The 25,083-nt window shown below is 36.7% G+C and overlaps 1 protein-coding gene across 1 annotated transcript in view; it reads left to right on the top strand.

Annotated features, from left to right (window-relative positions):
- Positions 1–24,086, top strand: part of LOC114657958 (perlucin-like protein) — an 87,840-nt gene extending 63,754 nt beyond the window's left edge. The window contains exons 3-6 of the mRNA XM_028809949.2: positions 8,658–8,768; positions 14,623–14,768; positions 17,524–17,651; positions 21,657–24,086. Coding sequence (XP_028665782.1) covers positions 8,658–8,768; positions 14,623–14,768; positions 17,524–17,651; positions 21,657–21,837 — 566 coding nt within the window. The 3' untranslated portion in view covers positions 21,838–24,086. The remainder of the gene's footprint in view (positions 1–8,657; positions 8,769–14,622; positions 14,769–17,523; positions 17,652–21,656) is intronic.
- Positions 24,087–25,083: the final 997 nt, after the last annotated feature.

The following is a 25,083-nucleotide window of genomic DNA, read 5'->3' as shown; positions in this document are numbered from 1 at the left end:
TAAAAATTGTATGGAACATGTTATTTGTCATACTGTATAGGCTTAGAGTTAGCCTTTTGAGAATAGAGTGATTTTTTTTAACATAAATCCTCATGCATCCATTACTACAAATTACACAAACTGACTATTTTGCTTTTAAATGTAGTAATAATAATAATAATACATTTTATTTATATAGCACCTTTCCCATGCTCGGGGTGCTTCACAGAGCCACAGAAAGAACAGCAGGGCATATGTTAACATTGGATACAAATATTTTCTGCATAGAACACTAGAACAGATAAATACAGGCTATACAAAGCAATAAATGGAATAAAGAGAAAAAATAAATAAACCGGAGTAAAATACTAAATTCAATACTATAACACACACACAAATTACTGTATCCTGAGCATCTGGACAGAGAGGTAAACTAAAAGAAGCGTCAGAATGTTAGGTTAAGTTAAAGGCCTTTCTGAGCAGATGTGTTTTTAAGTTGTTTTCTAAAAAACAAATTGAGTTGGATGATCTAATTAAATTAGTGAGGTCATTCCAAAGTCAGGGCATTATATAGCTGAAAGCCTTGTCAGTGAAGATTAGTGTGGTGCACGACAAGATTACCAGAATCAGAGGACCTTAGTGGGCAAACAGGAACACTGCAATGAAGAAAGTCACTGATGTACAGTATATATGTAAAAGGCCATTTAAAGCTTTGTAGGTTATTTATAGAATTTTATATTTGATCCTGTAAGATACAGGGAGCCAGTGAAGGCAAAGTAGGATGGGTGTCATGTGCTCAATGTTGCTGGTCCATGTAATGACTCTTGCAGCAGAGATTTGGATTAACTGTAGCTGTGATATAAGACTTGAAGAGGCACCTGCCAGTAGGGAGTTACAATAATTGATGCAGGATGTGATAAAAGCATGGACAAGTTTCTCAAGATTAGAAAAGGAGAGGAATGAGCAAACACAGGATATGTTATAGAGGTGGAAGTAAGAAAGTTTTTTAATGTTGTTTTTGTGGATAGAATAAGAAAGGGAGGAACCAAAAATGACACCAATGTTCCTTGCGTTAGAAGAAGGTCTGATGAGATCACTGTAAAGAGTGACTGAAAATGAGCTCATTTTGTTAAGTTGTGCTTTAGTGCCAATTTGCAGGAGGTCAGCTTTGTGCAATTTAATTTTAAAGAGTTCTGCTCCATCCAAGTTTTAATTTTACTGAGGCAAGTTGTGAGAGCTGAGAAAAGCTCTGATGAAGTTTGCTTTTAACATTGAAATAGAGTCGAGTATCATCTGCATAAAAATGACAACCCAATACAAAGCTACAAATAATATGGCTAAGGGGAAGCATATACTGTATATACAGAAGAGCAGGGTGCCATGAACAATGCCCTGGGGTATTCCTTGTATGACTGATGCTCATCTCCAGGCTGGAGCAGTGGACGGACATCACAGGTTCAGCTTTCCAATAGTTTAGGTCCTATGTCACAGAAAGAAGTTTTTGTGACAGCATTGATGATTTTACCTCCACCTCTGTTGCCCTCCCTTGGGGGGGGGTACCACAGGGATCCATCCTGGGACGTCGTCTGTTCTCCTGTAACTGCTGCCACTCGGCACTATTTTCCAGAAACACGGTATTTCCTTTCATCTTTATGCGGACGACCGTCAGGTTTATTTCCCTCTGAAGCACCCTGGGCCATGCTCTGTCCAGCCCCTGCTTGATTGTCCTATTGACATCAGGAGTTGGATGGCATTACATTTTTTTTAAGTTTAATGAGAACAAGACAGAAGTCATGATGTTTTGACCCAATGGCACCAGCGTGATCCCCTGTATTGACCTTTCCACTGTGGTTCAATATGAGAAATCCATGATCACAAATTTCAGTGTGAAAATGGATTCTACTTTAAAACTTGATAGCCATGTGAACAAAGTGGTAAAATTTTGCTTTTTCCGGTTGAGGTGGCTGTCAAAAATCAAGCCTGTTTTGTCTAAATGCAACCTTAAAACAGTGATACATGCTTTTATAACCTCTCGTCTAGATTACTGCAATGCACTTCTTTTTGGAATTAGCTAGGCCTCCATTACTCGCCTACAGCTGGTGCAAAATGCAGCTGCTCGATTTTTAACTGGCACAAGCAAGCATGAGCACGTTACCCCGATTTTGGCTTCCCTTCACTGGCTTCCAGTTCATTTTCAAATCCATTTTAAGATTCTTGTATTTGTTTTTAAATCCTTTAATGGTTGTGCCCCATTTTATTTGTCGGAATTGCTGCACCCATATGTACCATCTCGCTCTCTCAGGTCAGCAGACCAGATGCTTTTACTTGTTCCTAAGACACAATATAAACTTAGAGGTGAGAGGGTTTTTTCAGTTGCAGCTCCAAAACTCTGGAACAATTTTCTTTTTTCATGTTAGGCAGGCTCCTTCACTTCTTCTTCTTCTTTTGGCTGCTTCTGTTAGGGGTTGCCACAGTGGATCATCTTCTTCCATATCTTTCTGTCCTCTGCATCTTGTTCTGTTACACTCATCACCTGAATGTCCTCTTTCACCACATCCATAAACCTTCACTTAGTCCTTCCTCTTTTCCTCTTCCCTGGCAGCTATATCCTTAGCATCCTTCTCCCAATATACCCAGCATCTCTCCTCTGCACATGCCCAAACCAATGCTATCATCGCCTCTCTGACTTTGTCTCCCAACCATCCAAGTTGAGCTGACCCTCTGATTTACTCATTTCTAATCCTATCCATCCTCGTCACACCCAGTGCAAATCTTAGCATCTTTAACTCTGCTACCTCCAGCTCTGTCTCCTGCTTTCTGGTCAGTACCACTGTCTCCGACCCATATAACATAGCTGGTCTCACTACCATCCTGTAGACCTTCCCTTTCACTCTTGCTGATACCTGTCTGTCACAAATTACTCCCGACACTCTTCTCCACCCATTCCACCCTGCCTGCACTCTCTTTTTCACCTCTCTTCCACAATCCCCATTACTCTGTACTGTTGATCCCAAGTATTTAAACTCATCCACCTTTGCCAACTCTACTCCCTGCATCCTCCATTCCACCATTCCACTAACCTCCCTCTCATTTACACACATGTATTCTGTCTTGTTCCTACTGACCTTCATTCCTCTCCTCTCTAGAGCATATCTCCACATCTTTTGGGTCTCCTCAACCTGCTCCCTACTCTTGCTACAGATCACAATGCCATCAGCAAACATCATAGTCCACAGGGACTCCTGTCTAATCTTGTCTATCAGCCTGTTCATCACTATTGCAAATAAGAAAGGGCTCAGAGCCGATCCCTGATGTAATCCCACCTCCAGCTTGAATGCATCCATCACTCCTACCACAGACCTCACCACTGTCACACTTCCCTTGTACATATCCTGTACAACTCATTCGTACTTCTCTGACACTCCCGACTTCCTCATACAATACCACAACTCCTCTTGAGGCACCCTGTCATATGCTTTCTCCAGGTCCACAAAGACGCAATGCAACTCCTTCTGGCCTTCTCTAAACTTCTCCATCAACATCCTCAGAGCAAACATTGCATCTGTGGTGCTCTTTCTTGGCATGAAACCATACTGCTGCTCACTAATCATCACCTCACTTCTTAACCTAGCTTCCACTGCTCTTTCCCATAACTTCATGCTGTGGCTCATCAATTTTATTCCCCTGTAGTTACTGCAGTCCTGCTCATCCCCCTTATTCTTAAATTTCGGCACCAGTACACTTCTCCATTCCTCAGGCATCCTCTCACTTTCCAAGATTCCATTAAACAATCTGGTTAAAAACTCCACTACCATTTCTCCTAAACACCTCCATGCTTCCATAGGTATGTCATCTGGACCAACGGCCAGGCTCCTTCACTTGCTGTCTTCAAATCTTACTTAAAAACACACTTTGACTCCCTGGCCTTTGAGCCAGTGTGAGATGCTGACTGGGACCTTAGTTGACTATCTGTGTACATATTTATTATAAATTTCTTCAGCTCTTATGTGTTTGTTTTTTTTACATTTGGTTATTGTGTGTCTTATATGTTGGGTTTTATTGTACAGCACTTTGGTCAGCCTTGATGTTGGTTTTAAAGTGCTTTATAAATAAATAAATAAAAAAAAAATGGAGGAGCAGCACCAACATGTTTGCACCAGCATCTCCTTCATTGTCATAAGGATGTCTTTCTTCTTTTTGCCATTCCCAGTGAATTTCTCATTACCTTGTACAAATTGTGAAATGGTTTTCCTATATGCTGACCATATGCTACTGTATATTTCTAACCAAGATCATTAATTTCCACCTATGTAACATTTCACAACACAGCTGTAACAAAATAATAAAAATCCTTTTTAGTGAATAACCTGGATTTATGCAATAATAAGATGGTCATAAATAAAACAGATGATTGTGTTAAGGACAGATAGATAGAGATACTTTATTAATCCCAAGGGTAAATTCACATACTCCAGCAGCAGCATACTGATACAAAAAACAATATTAAATTAGAGATTGATAATAAAGCAGGTAAAAACAGATATAGCTAGCCTCAGTGGCGTGGCTAGGGGCAAGTGGAGGGGGCGGCAGCACATTTTTGGGGGCAGCATTATTGGCCAAAAGGCTCACTAGAATTTGTGTTTAAGCAGCACGTCTCTGTAAACGTCTCCGATTTTTATCCAGAAATGCTTCAAAAATAATTTTCAGACTGTCCTTCTATGACGGCATCAGACACAGCAGTTGCAATTTATGAGACAATAACAATGCGTTGTTCTTCTGTGCAGAAAACATCCTCACCTATCACTTGTACACTACACTAGTTCTGGTTTTCGCAACGTAATTATATTACCGTATATGCTCGAGTATAAGCCGACCCGAATATAAGCAGAGGTACCTAATTTTATCTACAAAAACTGGAAAAACTTATTGACTCGAGTATAAGCCTAGGGTGGGAAATGCAGCAGCTACTTGTAAGTTTCAATAATCAAAATAAATACCAATAAAATTACCATACATTAATTGAGGCATTAGTAGGTTAAATGTTTGAGTATTTATTTCAAAGAAAAACAGTAAACTAGCTCTGTAAGTGGAGAAGAGGGTCAACAAAAACAATATAGTATCTCTCTCGCTCGCTCTCTCTCTCGCGCACGCGCGTGTGTGTGTGTGTGTGTGTGTCTCTCTCTCTCACCTGCACGTGTGTGTGTACTGTACACTCCAGCATTCTGTCGGGTTGGCGGGGGCAGCGGGACCTGTCTCGAATATAAGCCAAGGGTGACGTTTTTCAGCACATTTAGGGTGCTGAAAAACTTGGCTTATATTCGAGTATATACGGTAAACTAATAATTAGAACATGGCTTATCAGTTTGTCTATACTATATTTTTGTCTAGATGATGCTTATAAATACTTATATGTGAAAAATTATTGCTGTTTCTCTATATATGAATAAATCTATGCAAAATGTATCTAAATTTTTCTCTATACGTCATTTTAATTTTCTATTTAAATAGGTTAACATATTCAGATATGTTGGAGAGCGGCAAATTGAAGCACCGCCCGGCCCCGAGCGGCACGAACTCTAGCTACGCTGCTTGCTAATCTTACAAAAGGAGTTAAAAACTGAAGGCCTTACAGACACACCTCCATATTCTTACTTCACACTTCATGGCTGAGTATAGTAACTACCTTAATATAGAAGCAAACAAACACCACAGTTCAGAACAAATACAAATATTAACTACAAAGAAGAATACTCTTTGTTGCTAAGACACCACATGCAAAAGCACAAAATAATTTAGTGATCAACATAAAATGATGACCAAATTGAAGTGTCAAAAACAGAGCCTTATTTGGCAAACAAAATGAATAATAGTTGATAACCTTATTGTTATTCCAGTTTTCCATAACAGGGGGCTAAATTTCATTCCTATCCTGGAAAGCATCAAGCAGAACTTCTCCAGTTTATACAATATGTGCTGTATCTGAATAATTTCCAAGCTTTTAAGTATGCAGACTACAGTATATAACTAACCTCAGATGATAGATATCATGTTACAAGTTTTACGTCAATATGCAAATGTCATGGGTGAACAGGTAAGTTCACACTTTGTTTCAGTACCATACACAACCATATTTAGCTGCAATTATTTGACATAATCATTTTCTTCCTCTTACATTGTGCTGTAAGTACATTTATCCAAATAATCCATACAAAACTGCTTCATTCATGTTTGAGAATATGAATTTATGCACAGGTCTCGTATACTCCATAATCAGCTTCTCAAGCTGTTTGAGATCTGGATGTTGACTTTGTCATTCTAAACCTATGGTTCCTTTTTATTTAGTTGCAGATCTGTTGGTGTACTTAGAATTATTGTGCCGTTGCGCAGAAATTAATAAACAATATAAAGTTTCATAAGTTTATTAATTCTATAGTGATACATTCCATTTTCAAAAATAAAAAGGCTTTTTAGAGAAAAGTAATTTTTTTACGTTTATTGGAGAATTGCAACATATCCATTACGAGTTAGATCTGTTACTGTTAATATGTCTCTGTTCTTTAAAGGCAGAAAGTATATCATTGATCCATACTCATAACACCCATATGTGTTAAATGCAGTAGTGAAATGCAACATATTCTCATCATTGAACATTCATTTCAATATGGGCATATGAAGTCTTCACAGAGTGCTATAAATCCATTTTAGCCAAAACAAAAAATGACTAAAATTACTTTTGTTGTGATCAAATGTAATGGAAAATACTGATAATATAAAGTTTAACAAGTTTATTAAATCTGCACTAAAATACTCAGTTTTCAAAAATAAATCTAATCAGATCTAATCTTTCAGAGGAAAGTTATTTTTAAGCATAATGGCAAAATGCAACATATTCTTTGTACTTTTTTTTTTTTTTTTTTTTTTTTACAAATCTCTACATATTTGCATATGCAATGAACACAAAGAATACATTTAAAAATAAAATCAAACAGAAGTAAAATAAATTTAATAACAAAAGACTAATAAGTATGTACTTAAGAAAACACAGGCTAATCATAAAGAAAAAACATACAGGAGGAACAAGTAAGAATAAAAATACTTTCAAAAGCACACAGCAAGGAATGTCATAGAGGCGTGGAGACAAGCAATTCTGTAGAAAGATCAGGGGAAAGCTTACAGCCATCTACAGTGACTTGGCCCTTCAAAGCCTCAACCACTGCTTAGTTTTACTGACAGCATTAATCTTACCCTGTGTGTACATGCTAACAAACATACACACAAGTTTAGATTTATTGATAAGTCTTTTCACTGAGTAGCTATTCTGTGCCGATTGTTGGATATTACTTCTCTAAGATATGTCTGATACTGCAGTTTGATAGTTAAGCAATTACATCGACACTGTTAGCAAGATAAACAAGGTAAGATAGCTGGGGCTATCTTCTTTGTATAATGTATATATATTTAAAAAGACATTAGGTTATTACAAGAGATCAGATATCAAATAAAGATATCTCAAGTGCATTCCAGGTATCTCATGAAAAGTTAACAAAGTACTGACAATTATAACACAAGATACAAGGTGCTGACAATTATAACACAAGATACAAGGAATCCATAATAAATGTCATAAGCCAGATTAATTCACTCTTATTCTTCTACTTTGAGAGACCTTTCACATACACTTAAATTGTGACAGATCTGTGATATTTACTGTAAGAACAACAAGAGAACAAGAGTAAGATTTAGGGATCCATCCCATATACTTGACAAAGGCATAGTTGCAGTGCAACAGAGTAGTATCTCAAGACTGAGTCTAGCATATGTTGACTAACTAATGACAGGAATATGGTGGTTTTAATAGCGGATTGTTCAGAAGAGGCATTTCTCTGAAGACAGAAGTGATAAGAGGCTTGGGAGTGGATGGGAGTTCTCTGGAGGTGGGACAAGATGTGCACTCTATGGAGGGACTGTAAGTGTCATTAGGTGGGGTTTACTTCTGAGGATCTGCAGAAGAAGGAAAAGAGGCATTAGTATACCCTGTCAACCCTTGGTCCAGCGTTACCTCAAATTTAGTCGAGCCAATTGACTGCTTCCAAAGCGCACATGTAATAGATAGATAGATATGCAGAGATCCTTGATATGAAAACATAGTTTGATGTAATCAAGGTGACAACTCACAAAAGAACAGACATAATCATTAAAACAAATTTTTAAAATAAAGCCTGTCATTTTTTTAAATAACACAAAATACATTTAATGTGCTGAAGATCCTGAAACATACATTTTTTTCAGTATAATCATTCCTGAAGGTGACATATTAATTGGAAAAAGAATAGATTTGAGCATAGAACACTGAGACATATATCTGAGCTCAGACAAGAATAAATACTATCATCATACTTCCACACAAAATTATAAAAATGTAGAAAAGGTAACATTACATTTGAAATAAGCCATTTAAAATTAGTGCCTGACAGTTCAATCTAATTCTGAGGTCTGTGTAATAGACTATAAGCTTATACTGTATATTGTAAAGGTCTGTGAGCTATTTGCCAAAATGTAAATCCTAAATTCTGGTACCTAAATATGAGTATATACCATGTCTTCTTGAAAAACGAATAGTTTCCAGACAAATATGTTTTATTTACATATGCATTTATTTGTTTGTTTTTTTTTTTCAGTGATATTTAAAAGCACAGAGCTGCATATTCCTGCACATTTCCAGAGCTCTAATAAGTTTTTGAACAAACCAACTTTGGACCACTGCAGTCATTTAAATAACTCATCATTAGGTGAGCATATAACTATTTGTTTATTTTTTGTTTTTGGGAGAATTTTGAAGAAATAGAGTGAGAAGGTGTTCATTGTAAATTATTCTGCACTTACTTTTTGCATGATTTTGTTAATATATTTTTTATTGTGTGAGGTTGCTGCTATAATGGAAGCCTTAGAAATGGTCCCCAGTGAGTTTCCATTATAAGCATCTAGGTAGATAGAATTTCTAGCAATGACAAAATCTGTCCAAAGACAAAGGTGCTTTCTTCTTGGTAAACAGATGTGCAATATGGAATTTGGAGAAAAAGGGTCTTTTTTGAGTTATTGACGCTTGAAAAAGTGGGAGTGTGCTTTCTTGAAGAAACCAATTCTGACACTGAATTACTTTAAGCCGTGGGAACAGTGAGACAGTGAAATGGCATTTAATTATGGTTCTAGCTCCAGTGCATTTGCAGTTCTATTTAGTAAGGACTGTGTTCCATACACTCTTACTGTAGTAATAGGTTTTAGTGTTTATGCTCCAATTATTGGAGGAGAAAGGGAAGAATTATTTACAAGGTTCAGGACAGCGCTTCTTGATTGCAGGATAATAAAGCACTTTATTGAAGGTGGGAGATAGATTCCAAGTGTGGTCTAAGCAATTCTATAATGTAGCTTGTACCAAATTTGATTGCTTTTATGGTTATAGGCACAACTTGAATTTTTGTGTTATTCTCTAACTACTCCAAGCTATTTTGCTGACTGAATCTTGGTCAATGCTGGTTACAGTTACGGGCTTTATAGTGCTGTGGTTGTTGCTTATGCACAGTCTTGGGAGTTGTTTTTTATGGAGTTCATAAACTGTTATTGCACCCAATGCTATAAATTGGGAATTGCCTTTCAGTTTTGATGAACTGTCAGAATGCTTTATAGATTTTTAAATGGAAAGTCACCTGGTCTAAATGAGCAACAGAGAAAGATACTTCTGAAGCAAACTAAACTTCTTACGGCTTTGTCCAATAATTTTTCTGTTATTTGTATATTAATTCTGTTTTAATTTGCATGCTGGCATAGGAATTAGGACAACCTGTGAGACCAATCCTCACATCAGTTGCTCTGTGTACTAAAAATTCTAAATTTCTAAGTTCTACTTTCATTTTAAGTTTCCGTTGACTTTTATTTCATTTTTAAGTCCATTGTTGCAAATCATATTTGGTTTAGAACATTTAAAATATTATGTATGTTTCATTTGTTACATGTCTCAGTTTTCCATTTTCCCTACGTTGTCAACAGCAGCACATTATTACTTCCATCCATTTTTCATTTGCACTGAAATGTGCATTTGAGCCACTTTCTCATTTACTTGTCACATTTGTGATTGTCAGTTACTCTAAATACTGCTGTACACCTAGGTATTGTAAACAATTATATTGTTAAGTTATATAATTTGTTTATTACAGAAGTCTATCATGAACCCTATTAAACAGAAAGGATAGGCTCTTCTTACTCCATCAAATATATATTACAATTGCTCACTCTCTTACAAAACAGACATTTATCCCTCTTCAAATGAAGAACAAACTATATTTCTACCCAAGAAATGCTGAGAATCTTTTTTAACTATAGTTCGTTAAGTCCCGGTGGGATCAGCTGGTAAGTATCTAGTTCTCTTGTAACGGCCGACCCCTTTTACCCAGCCGGCAGCTATACTCCCAAGACCTGTGGCTTGGATAATTGACTGAGAAATAATCTTACTATCAAGCCGTACTTCTTACCAATTAAACTTTTCCCCCACAATCGACGGTGAAAAATATAAGCACACAAAAACAGGATGTAAAATTTAAACGGATTAAATGTATTAAGTAAAATAAGACATGCAAAAAATAGAAACATATAAATATAAATATCCCTCCACCCCAGCAATAACAAGACACCACCAAATTTATATATATATATATATATACACACACACACACACAACAAAAACCCTCCCTTGTCCCTGTAACAAATAAACACACAACACGAATAACAACAATGAATGATAAACTTAAAATGAATGAGAACGTGAGTCCGGTAATAAAGAAACTGTCCTGAAAGCGGATGACTGAATTAGTGAAATTGCGTTGTTTGATTCTCCCCGGAAAAAATGGAACAGCCTCACCGTGAATCCTCGTGTGTGTGGTGGATGATTAAGTCCTACCCCGGGGTCTCTCGTGGTGAGGTCCTTGAAGTAAATCCGGCTGATGGAAAAACAAACTGGATGGATAAGCGCGATATGGAAAACAACAGGTACAGTGTGATTGTGATTGTGGGGCGGGGTTGGGAAATCTCCTTCTCTCCTCTCTCTTCCTTCTCCTCCTGCTGGCTTAACTAGTCCTGTGACGGCTGGGATTGATTAATTGTAAACAGGTGTTTTCCAGGTTTGTGGCTGTGGTCTCCTTCCATCATCCGTCCCCCTTTACGGGGACGGCATTAACTGGTACACAAACAGTAAACGGGACAATGAAACGAGACGCACTCAGAACTGACATTTAACACTAACTATGTGGCCCCGCTACACTCTAGCATCTTCTATTTTTGTCCATCCCAATTTAAATACCATTTCTGTTTATACATATCATGTAGTTTGATATGACACCTTTCTCTGGTTTTGTAACCAACCAATCAATTAATCAATCCTTATTTTATACATTGCCATTCACTAAGTACAAAATCACAAGGTCATTTACAAAGCACCCAAGCATGCATTTCAAGGAAACAAGGTGAAATACAAGAACATGCACTGTATGATAAATTACAACAAAACAAAATCAGGTATCTAAATACTAAGGATAAACTGAGATGTTTGACAGTATTTTATTAGTATGAATTGATAAGTAGTACTAGGGTGTTGTACCGTGTTAGCCATTATGAATGTAGAGAAAAGCCAAGCAAAATGACACCTTTTATTGGCTAACTAGAAAGATTACAATATGCAAGCTTTCGAGGCAACTCAGGCCCCTTCTTCAGGCAAGATGTAATGTAATTGATTACATCTTGCCTGAAGAAGGGGCCTGAGTTGCCTCGAAAGCTTGCATATTGTAATCTTTCTAGTTAGCCAATAAAAGGTGTCATTTTGCTTGGCTTTTCTATGAATTGATAATAAAGTCAAGTTCTGAACATCCCTAAACTCATGATCTCTTCCACACTACCTGGTATTTTATTCTATGCATCTATAGTTGTTCTTATGAAGAAAAACGTTCCAATATTTGTGCAAAATCTGTTCTTAAAAAGTCTTCAGATCTGTTCCCCATGTTCTTATTGAAGAGTTTATCCAAAAGTATCAGCAGGGATCCACTGTATTAATTCATTTCATAATTTTAAACACTTCATTCATATCACTGCTTAGTCTCTGCTGTTTAAACTGAGAAGGTCTAACTCAATCAATCTTTCCTAATAGCTTATAATTCTTAGGCCACATTCAGTTTACTCACTCTCCTCAAGACTTTTTCTAACATTTTTTACGTCTTTTCTAATATAGGCCACAATTGTCCACTGTATTCTGGGTGTGGCCTCACTAGTGCTTTATATAGCTTAAGCATAACGTCTCTTGCCTTGTACTCTACACATTATGCTATATAACCTTACATCCTAATAGACTTCTTTATTGCTTCTGTAAACTGTCTAGATGTAGATAGTGATGACTCAACTGTGACTCCTATGTCCTTCACACAAGGTGCATTCAAGTCAAACATTTTTACTTCCCGATCCTATGTGTAATACTTTACATTTTCTTAAATTACATTTCATCTAACATTTTGCCAAAGTCTGTATGCTTTCCAGGTGCTTATGTAATGATTCAGCTGATTCTATATTATTTGACCAATTTGTTGTTTATATTCTTATCCAGATCATTTATGTATATTGAAAAGAATGGCAACCCCAGCACTAATACCTGGGGGGAGCACCACTTTTAATATCACCTACCGTAATCCTGAAAAGGTTGACCTGTTTATTATTGGTATTTAAAACAATTTTGTACCCACCTACACGTAACACCCTGAATTGTCATTTCTTTTAATACTATTATTATCCTCTCATGTGTTACCTTATCAAAAGCCTTCTGAAAATCAAAATAAATAAAGTCAGTCAGTTATTTTCCAACCCACTATATCCTAACACAGGGTCACAGGGGTCTGTTGGAGCCAATCCCAGCCAGCACAGGGCACGGCGCCAGCCCACCACAGGGAACACACACCAAACACAATTTAGGATCACCAATGCACCTAACCTGCATGTCTTTGGACTGTGGGGGGAAACGGGAGCACCCGGAGGAAACCCACGCAGACATGGGGAGAACGTGCAAACTCCACACACGGAGGACCCGGGAAGCAAACCCAGGTCTCCTTACTGAGAGGCAGCAGCACTACCCACTGCGCCACCATGCCGCCCAGTAAATAAAGTGTATTGTCTAAAACAATGTGTTCATTTATTTGTCCTGGATAGAAAATGAGATGAAATGGATTTGCATAAGAAACTGTAGAAAGTCTGGTTAAGTATATTAAGGCAGAATATGCAAAGGTATCATACAGAGAGCAGTGAGTTTGTGTTCATGGAGATACAGTTATCTTCAGTTACAATATCTTTCAAACACTTTAATTTAGGTTCTAAAAAATGCACCTAATAGTCACTTACTATTATGTATCAAAACCTTATCAAAGGCTTCTTTTGGTCTTATTCAGGCTTATAATTACATGCTTACTTTACACAGATGAACAAACACTTTACTAATGCTTTGTGAGTATGACTAAGATTAAAAGAAGACTTTGTTAAGGTTTTGATACATATGAGTAAATATGTAATAGATGTATTTTTGTAGTGCCTAAATTAAAGTGTTACTATTGAAATGTACTGATTATCAGCAAAAACTTTATCTGAAATGCCTGACGGCCAGTAGGTCACAAGTGAAAAAGTGTCACCATACTTATCAGGTGTTTGCATTTTGTTGACAATAACCAACCTGTAACTTTATGCAGTTGTGAAAAATCCTTTTTGAAAATAAAATCCTTCCCTACACTTTACATATTCCATAAGCAGAATATTGTTGTTGACCAATCATATGATTTGAAAAGGCCATTTAACAATCAAGCAATGCAAACTGGACCTCACAGTTACTCAGTTGGCCATGTGTCTACTGAGCAACAGGTAACGTTGGTAGCTTGGCAAAAGTACCTGGTGTCTTCAAATTGATGAACAACTAAACCTGCCAATGTGTTTTTATTTTATTTTGAAATGTATTTTTATTTTTGTTTTCATTTTGTCTTAAAATATTATTTTATTATTCTGAAAATGTTAAACACAATTCAGCAGGGGCAGACTTATGAGGATGGGGAACCCTGAACTATTGTTTGGGCCTCACCTACAGATGTTCTGAATGAACCATGGAGAAGAAAGCATTTAATGTCAAAACCTTAGGAGTTGGCTAAACTTGAAAAGGCAATGCACAAGAACAGCAAGTAGTGAGAGAGTATGTAATAGGTGTGTGGATAGCCAGAAAAAAACACAGAAATGACAACTGAGATTACGAGGTGCCAGAATAAGGTTTTTAAATCTTTGTTTTCTTCCTCCTCCTTCTCTTTCTAAAAATAAACAGTTGAAATAGATCACATTCACATTGTTTTTAATATTTGACATGGCATACTGTGTTCTGATGCCTAACCAGGATATTTCTAAGCTTTGTCATACTCTCTCTGTATATCACTCGTAATCTCAGTTATCATTTCTATGTTTTTTTCCAGCTATCCACACACCATTACATGCTCTCTCACTACTTGCTGAAAATTAATGTAAAATTGTGTGTTAGAGGATCAAAGTCTGATACTAAATGGAGTTCCAATTCTGTTTTGTCTATAGAATGTACAGCCTGCCCAGAGGGCTGGCTGCAACACAACAAGAAGTGTTACTTCTTCTCAACTGATTCAATGAACTGGACTGCCAGCCGGGATTTTTGTATTACACTAGGAGGACATCTGGTTATAATAGAAAGCAAAGCAGAGCAGGTATGGCTGCAACACATACACAGAGAAAATGTGACAGGTGAAAAGGGTGCTTATTTAAAATTAATCATAATTGAGGAATTAGAAACAATAGAAGGGGTTCAGGTCTAATTAGACTGTCATGATGCTAGTGCAAAATAGAAAGTCTTAAAACAAAGTCATTTTAACCAAAAAAAAAAAATAATAAACCTTCTAAAACTGTCTAAGTCTTGTTATGTATTGTATATGCAGCTAATTAATAAGATGAAGTCAGAATGGCAGCAGAGCATATAAAAAGGTTGCAGAGTGGTATGAGAGAATAGGTACAAAAAAGGCTTTTAGGGGTAGGATATGCTGCAAAAAAAGCAAGTTTAACAATAATGACATCTACTCATAAATGAAAAAATGTGTCTGCTGATGTATATATTTAGGCATTCATTTAAATAAAACCAAAGATTCATATGCTGCATGGACATTATCTTTAGTATAATTAATTTCCTACTCTGCACAGGGCTGTTGTGCTTGGGTTAGACTTTATTCTTAAATTAATAAACACTGCTGTGGGCTGACTGCGCATAGTGGGCATACTGGATGTACATATAAGGAGGCCTTTTCTTCAAACCTTAGGGTTAGCATACTTCCCATGTTGTTGTTTTTTGCCTCTATTTTCTTCCTCTTTTCACTGCTGATTTCATAAAGACCAAGATTTAAAATTGCTCAGCCTAGTCCAAGAAATTTAATAAAATTAAATTAATAAAAAAGCAGAATACAAAGTTGCATGCATCTTAAGGAATTATAAATAAATCTATGATTATTCTAGCACAGAATTGTAGAATTGCAATAATTCATCCTTATAGTAATTTATTTTCTATATACTGTATGTATGTATTTATGTAGAATGTGCCATGCAGCAGTTTGAGGAACTAAACTGCACTAAACATATACCATATTTTATTGACAGATAAGCACAGGTCAATGCTTTCTTGTTTTTTGGAAAGAGTACAACAAACAATTAGAAAATTATTGTCCTAACGGTGATCTGCAGTGGCGAAACTTAATATATATACTAGGTAAATGTCATATAGAAATTCATGACCAAAGAGAATGCTTGAAAAAATTCAGGTGGATGATAACAGGACAAAGCTTTGAGAAATTAAAAAAAAATGCAAGTATGTGACAGTGTTAGAGAATTAACACAGAGATGACATTTAAAAAGAAACCCTTGATCTTTCTGAAAATTGTCTCAGCTATTGTATTGTATCTGGCCATTTTGACGACAATAAAGGTAGCTGATACAGAATATGTAAATACTGAGGCATTAATTATTTCAGGTACACAGCATAAATATATTATTATATATAGTATTATTATATTATTATATGGTGCATAATATTTGATCTAGTTGGCAGCAGAGGCTTGATGAAGCAATAGTTGATTTCCACAAACATTATTTTTATCAAATGAGGCCAGACACTGAAACAATAAAATGTGTGAGAAGCATTTCTTGATGGTGATGTCAAACACATTTATCAGAACTCTTTGAACTAAATTGCAACTTCTCACATCTACACTGACCATAATATTTTGTAGTTTAGTATTTTCTGTAAATGTAATGGCCTATTCAAATCTCATACTAATATCCATCCATTATCCAACCCGCTATATCCTAACTACAGGGTCATGGGGTCTGCTGGAGCCAATCCCAGCCAACACAGGGCGCAAGGCAGGAAACAAACCCCGGGCAGGGTGCCAGCCCACTGCAGGACACACAAACACACACACACCAAGCACACACTAGGGACAATTTAGGATCGCCAATGCACCTAACCTGCATGTCTTTGGACTGTGGGAGGAAACCAGAGTACCCGGAGGAAACCCACGCAGACACGGGGAGAACATGCAAACTCCATGCAGGGAGGACCCGGGAAGCAAACCCAGGTCTCCTTACTGCAAGGCAGCAGCAATACCCACTGCGCCACTGTGCCGCTCATACTAATATGCAAATATGAAGTGCATTGCATTTTAGAGGCCTTGGGTGAAGTTAACAAATATGCAAAAGAAAGTAAAAGAATAAATAAGAAAAACATACAAAAATAATAAGTATTTCAAAGAAAGCTCTAAATATTCCTTATTGTGCTCCTGAAGTGAGGTTCCCAAGATGAGTTTATAGGGTACTAGGTCTAAAAGTGTGGGAAAAGCAGAAATATTAAAGAAAGAATTCAGCAAGAAAACTGAAGGCCATTCATTTTGCCATGTCTGCTGACACTCTAGGTTTCCCTCTTGTGTTGCTGATGTGCTGTTTGTTTGATGTACAATTTTTAAAAGTCTTGATTAAAAGAAGTAGGTAGTATAAAGTTCTGTACACTCAAAGTAGTCAGTTGTCGGCAGCAGTGAAAGTTTTCACTCCAGCCAGCTCCTGATTTTGATTGTACTGCACAGTATCTTTATTTAACTGACTGTATTTACCAGTTTTAACTTTACTGTGTGCATACTGAAAAGCCAAAAAAGTAATTATTGTTTCATTATTAGACTATAATAATGTAAAATTTTACTAATTCTGCCTATTAAGATTTAGTTCTCCTTTACATTTCTCACAATTTGTTGTCATAAAAACACTATGATGCTACAACATGTTTGATTTTCTTTTATTTTAATTATAGAAGCAAATGGCTGTTTTACTTTATACTTTTTATTTTTATGTAGGTATTCTCCTTTAATTGTATCCAAATAATGACACAATTACATACACCGCATTTTTCACCTAAACTATTTTTTTTAGAAATTTTTAGAGACTGTATTGAGAAGCAAAGAAGGTAGGCGATTATCATATTGGATTGGGCTGAATGATATTATTACAGAAGGTGCCTGGTACTGGGTGAACAACGTACCACTTGACGGAAGCATAACGTAAGTATTATTTTCAGATATTTAGAGCGTTTTTAGTGTAAGAAAAAAAACTTCAATTCAAGTATAATTCATATATGAATCCTTATCAGTAAGGTTTACTTAAAAATGATCTATAAGAATAATAATAATTTATTTTATTTATATTGTGCCTTATCTCAAACTCAGGTTCACTTTCTGCACTTTTCTGTCTAGATACAGTATATGTTCTTGAGCAGATTGTCCGGTGTTTTGTCACAGAACGATTTGAAGAAAATAATATTGTATTTTTCTTCTATTCCACATTTAGAATAATATTTGATTTTAGTGTACTGAATATAAACTGGTGGCATGGTGGCGCAGTGGGTAGCGCTGCTGCTTCGCTGTTAGGAGACCTGGGTTCGCCTCCCAGGTCCTCCCTGCATGGAGTTTGCATGTTCTCCCCATGTCTGCGTGGGTTTCCTCTGGGTGCTCCTGTTTCCTCCCACAGTCCAAAGACTTGCAGGTTAGGTGCATTGGTGAATCTAAATTGTCCCTAGTGTGTGTTTGGTGTTTGTGTGTGCGTGCCCTGCGGTGGCTGGGATTCTCTAACACTGTCATATAGTTTGTTTCCTGCCTTGCGCCCTGTGGTGGCTGGGATTGGCTCCAGCAGACCCCCATGACCCTGTAGTTAGGATATAGAGGGCTGGATAATGGATGGATGAATAATGGATGGATGGTTGGATGAATATAAACTCCTCAAAAAAATTAAAGGAACACATTGAAAACACATCAGATCTTAAAGGGAAAAAGTCATACTATATATCTATACTGATATGGACTGGGTAATATGTTAGGAATAAAATGATGCCACATCGTTTGATGGAAATGAAAATTATGAACCTACAGAGGGCTGAATTCAAAGACACCCCGAAAATCAAAGTGAAAAAATGATGCAGCAGGCTAGTCCATTTTGCAAAAATTTCATTGCAGTAACTCAAAATTGTACTCAGTAGTTTGAATGGCCCCCATGTGCTTGTACACAAGCCTGAGGCATGCTTCTAATGAGATAACAGATGGTGTCCTGGGGGATCTCCTCCCAGATCTGGACCAGGGCATCACTGAGCTCCTGGACAGTCTGAAGTGCAACCTGGCGGTGTCGGATGGACCGAAACATAATATCCAAGAGGTGTTCTGTTGGATTTAGGTCAGGCGAGCAAGTGGGCCAGTCAGTGGTATCAATTCCTTCATCCTCCAGGAACTGCCTGCATACTCTCACCACATGAGGCCAGGCATTTTCGTGCACCAGGAGGAACCCAGAACCCACTGCACCACCACAGGGTCTGACAGTGGGTCCAAGGATTTCTTCCCAATACCTAATGGCAGTCAAGGTGCCATTGTCTAGCCTGTAGAGGTCTGTGCGTCCCTCCATGGATATGCCTTCCCAGACCATCACTGACCCCCCACCAAACCAGTCATGCTGAACAATGTTACAGGCAGCATAACATTCTTCACGGCTTCTCCAAATCCTTTCACATCTGTGAAAAGCACAGGGTGCCAGTGGTGGATCTGCCAATTCTGGTATTCTATGGCAAATGCCAGTCAAGCTCCACTGTGCCGGGCAGTGAGCATAGGGCCCACTAGAGGACGTCGGGCCCTCGGGCCACCCTCATGAAGTCTGTTTCTGATTGTTTGGTGTTAGACATTCACACTAGTGTCCTGCTGGAGGTCATTTTGTAGGGCTCTGGCAGTGCTCATCCTGTTCCTCCTTGCCCAAAGGAGCAGATACCGGTCCCTGCTGATGGGTTAAGGACGTTTTACGGCCTTGTCCAGCTCTCCTAGTGTAACTACCTGTCTCCTGGAATCTCCTGCATGCTCTTGAGACTGTCTTGGGAGACAGAGCAAACCTTCTGGTAATGGCACATATTGATGTGCCATCCAGGAGAAGCTGACCTACCTGTGTAACCTCTGTAGGGTCCAGGTATCGCCTCATGCTACCAGTAGTGACAATGACCGTAGCCAAATGCAAAACTAGTGAAAAAACAGTCAGAAAGGATGAGTGGGAAAAAATATCTGCGGCCTCCACCAGTTAAACCATTCCTGTTTCGGAGGTCATCTCATTGTTGCCCCTCTAGCGCACCTGTTGTTAATTTCATTAACACCAAAGCAGCTGAAACTGATTAACAACCCCATCTGCTACTTAACTGTCCAGGTCAATATCCTAGAAGTTTCATTGACTTGATGCTATACTCTGATTAAAAAGTGTTCCTTTAATTTTTCATACTTGATTATATTAATTGCATTCACCATTGTTTGCTGTATTAGACCAAACCCTTCAATCTCTGTATAGACTGCTTATTTGAAATCATTTCACTGTATTCTTTTGAGTTTAATTCTACATAATACTTTACTCTTTCAAAACAATTACTTTTTTCTTCTGCAGCAGAGTTGCTTATATGTTTGTGATCTTAAGTTTGATTCATGACCTATATGTGTTTCAGCATGGACAAGCAAGAAAAGATTGCAAAACAAGAATATGAAACACTAACAAAAGCCAAGCATAGATTCTTTAACTAAAAGTCCATCTACTGTTTTGCCAAAACCAAGAGTTGTAAACTAAAATCAAAGTCAAGGGAACAAAGCAAGCATTCTATTAAAAGAGAGAATCAAAGAAAGTTAGAAAAGGGAAATGAAGGGTATGTCACTCATGGCAGTCCTATAGTAATTCCTAATGACAGCATCCATGAGAACACAAAATGACATTGCAGGAAGAATCAGAATATTTTTAGGATCATTAAAACAACAGAATCCAGAAAAATTAATAGCAAAATGAGCTCAGTGCATAACAAAACCTTTTAACAGAAAAAATTATTAAAAAGAAATTAAAATAAAGTCTAAAAAACTTAATTATGAAAGCAGATCTTGACATATCCCTACTCCTAGGACAAGATCTCTGAATACACCTGTCAGTCTTGCCAAGAAAACTGGCATGAAAGAAGGTCAACAGTCAGGCAACATGAACATCATCAGAACAAACCCAGGTTTGATCCTGAGTGCCATAGCCCTTTCAGTGGACTACATATCCACACCAGATCATTGATGAAACTTTAGAATGGACCGTTTTTCAAATTACTCCAAACTGTTCATCTAAACAAAGGCAGAAGGAGATACCCAACTAAATTATGAACTGTGATGGACAAGTTTCAATATGGATACATGAAAGGTAGAATTAATTGTAAAATGAGCTGGAAGGGCCAGACTATGAGATACTGGACCTACTCTTCTGCCCATGACATAGGGATCAATGAAATGCAGTGTCAGTTTACGAGACAGAACTCTTAGGCAGATGTCTTGAATTGGTGAGCCATACCCTCTAACTTTTGGAGCCAGTTTAAGTCTACATAGCTAAACAGGTATTTACAAAAACTATTAACCAAAAATAAAATCCACCTGCCTAAGGATGAAACCATGTTCATCAAGAAGCATAGTAGTGAAATCGTTCCAGTTCATTTTCTCTCCTTCGTGTAGATTTAAACAAAATTTTCTACATCCCTCTTCAGCCGCCATCGTTCCCTTAACTTTTGTGAGATGGGAGGGAGGTGGAATGGAGTGGATCATCAGTTGATCATCAGTTTTTCTGTTCTCACATTTTGTTTACAGTGCTTGTGGAATTTAACCCACCACACAGAAAATACCATTTATGTCAAACTAAGAAAATAAAAAATAATTATGAAATAAATAATTACAAGAAATAATTCTGGGAAAATGGATTAGTTAATTAAAAATGTAGTAATTAACTTGTGAAAAAAAATAAAAATTAACTGTTAACTAATTAACTGTAACCTAACTGATATGAAATCTAATGAATACATTTTATTTTGTTCCAATAATTTAGTTATGTTAAATTTAATAATTACAGGTTTTATTTTAAAAATGACTTAATATGTTCTATTTAACAGTGTGACTTTCCCGAATGGCTAATTTCTGCATGACTGTTTCAATACCAAGGTTAGATACTTCAGAATCTCTCTTTTCATTTTAATTTTTCAGATATTGGGGAAAGGCAATTATCCAACAGCCTGAAGACTGGAAAGGTGAAAACACATCTGGAGAGGACTGTGCAAAACTGTTTAAATATTCTTCTTCAATTGAGTGGCATGACGACTCCTGCCAAAAAGAGCATGCAAATGTGTGTGAAACAGTGTCAGGAATGCTAAAGGTATACATGTAAAATTAGAACTTACTGCATAATAGCAGTATTTACAGGCAGATATATTGTACACTTTGCTTCTACCTGAACAAGTAATAGAGCATGAACGAGGAATTCTCTTTTATGTTTTAGAGGTAAAGTTTTTCAGAGCAAAATATAGCTATTCCTTTTTCCACCCATGTTAATGTTGCAGTGAGTGAGAACCGATTGTGTACCTTATCAATAGAAACAAAAGGAATCAATTTAGTTAGGTAATCTACACATAGACTTTAACTAAAACAAGCATTCACTTAAGCACACAAAATAACAAAACTGATGAATACACAAGAAAGTAGTTACACCTAAAGGAAATTAATAAATTTAAATGAAAATTAGCATGAGTAATCATCATGACCTGGCATGGAAATAATTATGTTGGCACGTTAGTTATGCCCTCAGCAGCTTGCCATAAAAAATGTATATTGTAATAAGAGTTGATTTATGGTGGCCTCAGTGACACATACTACCACTGTAGTACAGTCAAGACTGCCTCAATGCAGAATGCTGGCCACAATAAGGGCCATAAGGCTTTCATAGCTATATAGGGATTGATCTATTAGATCACAGGACCAATACCATGGGATGATTGATAGATGAAGTTTTAGACTAGCATAACAAACAGATCAGCATTTTCTAGGATATAAAAAGTTAATTTTCCTCCATGGAACACTATGTGATATCTGAATCATAAGCCACTAACTTGCCGTAAAGGATACTTTATGGCACCTGCTAATCACCATTTACCATTGCTAAATTAATCTAGACTGCCACTCAGCCTGTGCAGTCTGGAGTGTCCTATAATTGCTTAGATTAGCAGCAGGTTATCCTCAGTGAAGAGACCGCTCACTTATGGCCGATGACTGATGAATTTAAACATAGTGACATACTGTAGAATTCCTTTGATGAAAACAGAACATATTTAATCATTTCTTATTTATTTAATGTTTCCAAAATTATCACAAACAATCCCAAGAGCTTGATTTAAGCTACACTACTTGGTAAATTCCTATATTCATTGTATCTGCATTTCATTCTGAGGAAAGAATTTCTTAATACTTATGAGAAATTTAACTAGTCATCTTTCAGTAACCAGTAATTGATAACCTTGTGTTCTTATTAAACAACCAATTTTGCAGTAACAGTTGATATCCACTCCTCATAGTTCTTTCTGTAATAACGTCTCTTAATATTACTTAAAAGTGATAAGCTCCTTCAAGAGCTCATACACCACAATCCTAGTATTACTCTAGAAGCAGTTGTATGGATTTGCCAGAGTATTGTTATTGTTCATCTTGCAATAATTAATTACATTCATTTTTATATTCCACACTTCCCATTTGCCATCAGAGGGCTGTACACATGTATGAATACAGAATGTTTGAAATAAACAACAAAGAAAGAATAAAAAATAAAATAAATGATTGCTGAGGGAGCAGATATAGAATATTATTGCATTCTGTTCCAAATAGTCAATCCCCTGCATGCAACATCTTATTTGATTCATAAGCAAAGTGTTCAGAAGTATATTTTTCCATATTATTAAATAAGAAAGGGGTAATGACATTGTTATGATGAGTTCCATTTATACTTATAGGCTCAGCTGAGCATTTTTTATCTTTTTAAAATACTGGACCCTAATGAAGTGATTATTAATGCAAAATGTACAACTTGTAATCAATAGTGTAGATGATTACACTAGTGGTGTACAAATTATTCTTATTTGTATATTTCTCATGAGCAACATCCCCAAAATATTGCAATTATTATTTCCTAGTTAGGTTAACTAAACTAACACTTACAAAACCAATTTCCATGGACCTGAGCATAGTTTGCACTTTGTATATTTCCTGTGGAGTTTAAATGACCACAACCCCCCCACCCCCCCACTCCCCCCCCCCCCCCCCCCCCACCACCATCGAGCATTTAATAAGTGTCAAAGTATTTTGTTTTTTATGATCAATGGTTTGACCAAATTATTATTTTAGTCAATCATGTAACAAGAAAACATCCCACTATCTCACATTTTAACATATAGTATATCTGATGTGCTGCATGTTGCTATATCCACAAAAATGAATACAAAATTGGAATGTTGTAAATGCTAAGTTTAATCTTGGAAAAGAAAAAAATGTGTCATTTGCTTTCTGTCAAAACTTGTTAACATATCTTTAATTCCAAATACTGTGTGTCATATGCTGTTTGACAACAGAAAAATAAAAGTAGGCCATAGTTGTGCCACTGTCTTTGTCCTTGAATCCTTTTGAGAAGAGAAAGTTACCGTTATATTCCTTTGGGTTCTTTCTAGTTTAATAATGATCTTTTATGGTGAAAATGCCTCACAGCCAATATCTCAATCAGAAAAAAGTAAGTATAGAAATTAAATTATGGATAGTTACTTCTTCCAATTTCTGTATGACTAACACCATAGTGGACTTGGGAAAAGTTTATTTTTAATTTCTAGTTTTTCTGTTATAATAAAATATATTTTGATAAGGAGACAGGCACCAGGGATTTTATTCAGTAAGCATACACTTGCAGATGGGTAAGGGAAAGAATAAAGGCACTGCTTGCAATATAACAAACAAATAAATGTCTAATATAGAAGAATATCACACGTGAACAAATATACATGTATGCATGCATATTGTTTTTATTCATGTCCATGCCACTGTCACTCCAGACCTATAGTGGTGATATTAGCTTGTTGGTTTTTCCTATTAATTAGTTCTTTCCTATTAAGTTTAAGAAAACTTGAAGGGTGTGCTTGCAGTCCTTTTAGACTGGATTTTGTGAAAGGTGTATTAGAATTGAGAGATAGGTAGAATCAAAACAAGGTTAATGAGTAGTCAGATACGTGACTCCCTTGTTTCTAAGACCCCTGTCTTAATGTGTTAAACATTTAACTGACGACAAAAACATTTTACCCTATAGAAAAATCCATCCATTTTCCAACCCGTTGAATCCGAACACAGGGTCACGGGGGTCTGCTGGAGCCAATCCCAGCCAACACAGGGCACAAGGCAGGAACCAATCCCGGGCAAGGTGCCAACCCACCGCAGCCCTATAGAAAAATAAGGCTTATAATGATTAATGTTTCCGTAATTTAAAAACAAGATACTACATGAAATGGAGCTTAAACTCTAGCCATGCTCAATGGTAACTTGATAAGCTCCACTGTCAAAAGCCAAAAAAATGCAATATTAGTATTGAAACACTTTTAAAAATGAT

This window comes from Erpetoichthys calabaricus, chromosome 9 (assembly GCF_900747795.2).
Source record: "Erpetoichthys calabaricus chromosome 9, fErpCal1.3, whole genome shotgun sequence".
Lineage (NCBI taxonomy): Eukaryota > Metazoa > Chordata > Cladistia > Polypteriformes > Polypteridae > Erpetoichthys > Erpetoichthys calabaricus.
This window is presented reverse-complemented; position numbering and strand designations above follow the sequence as displayed.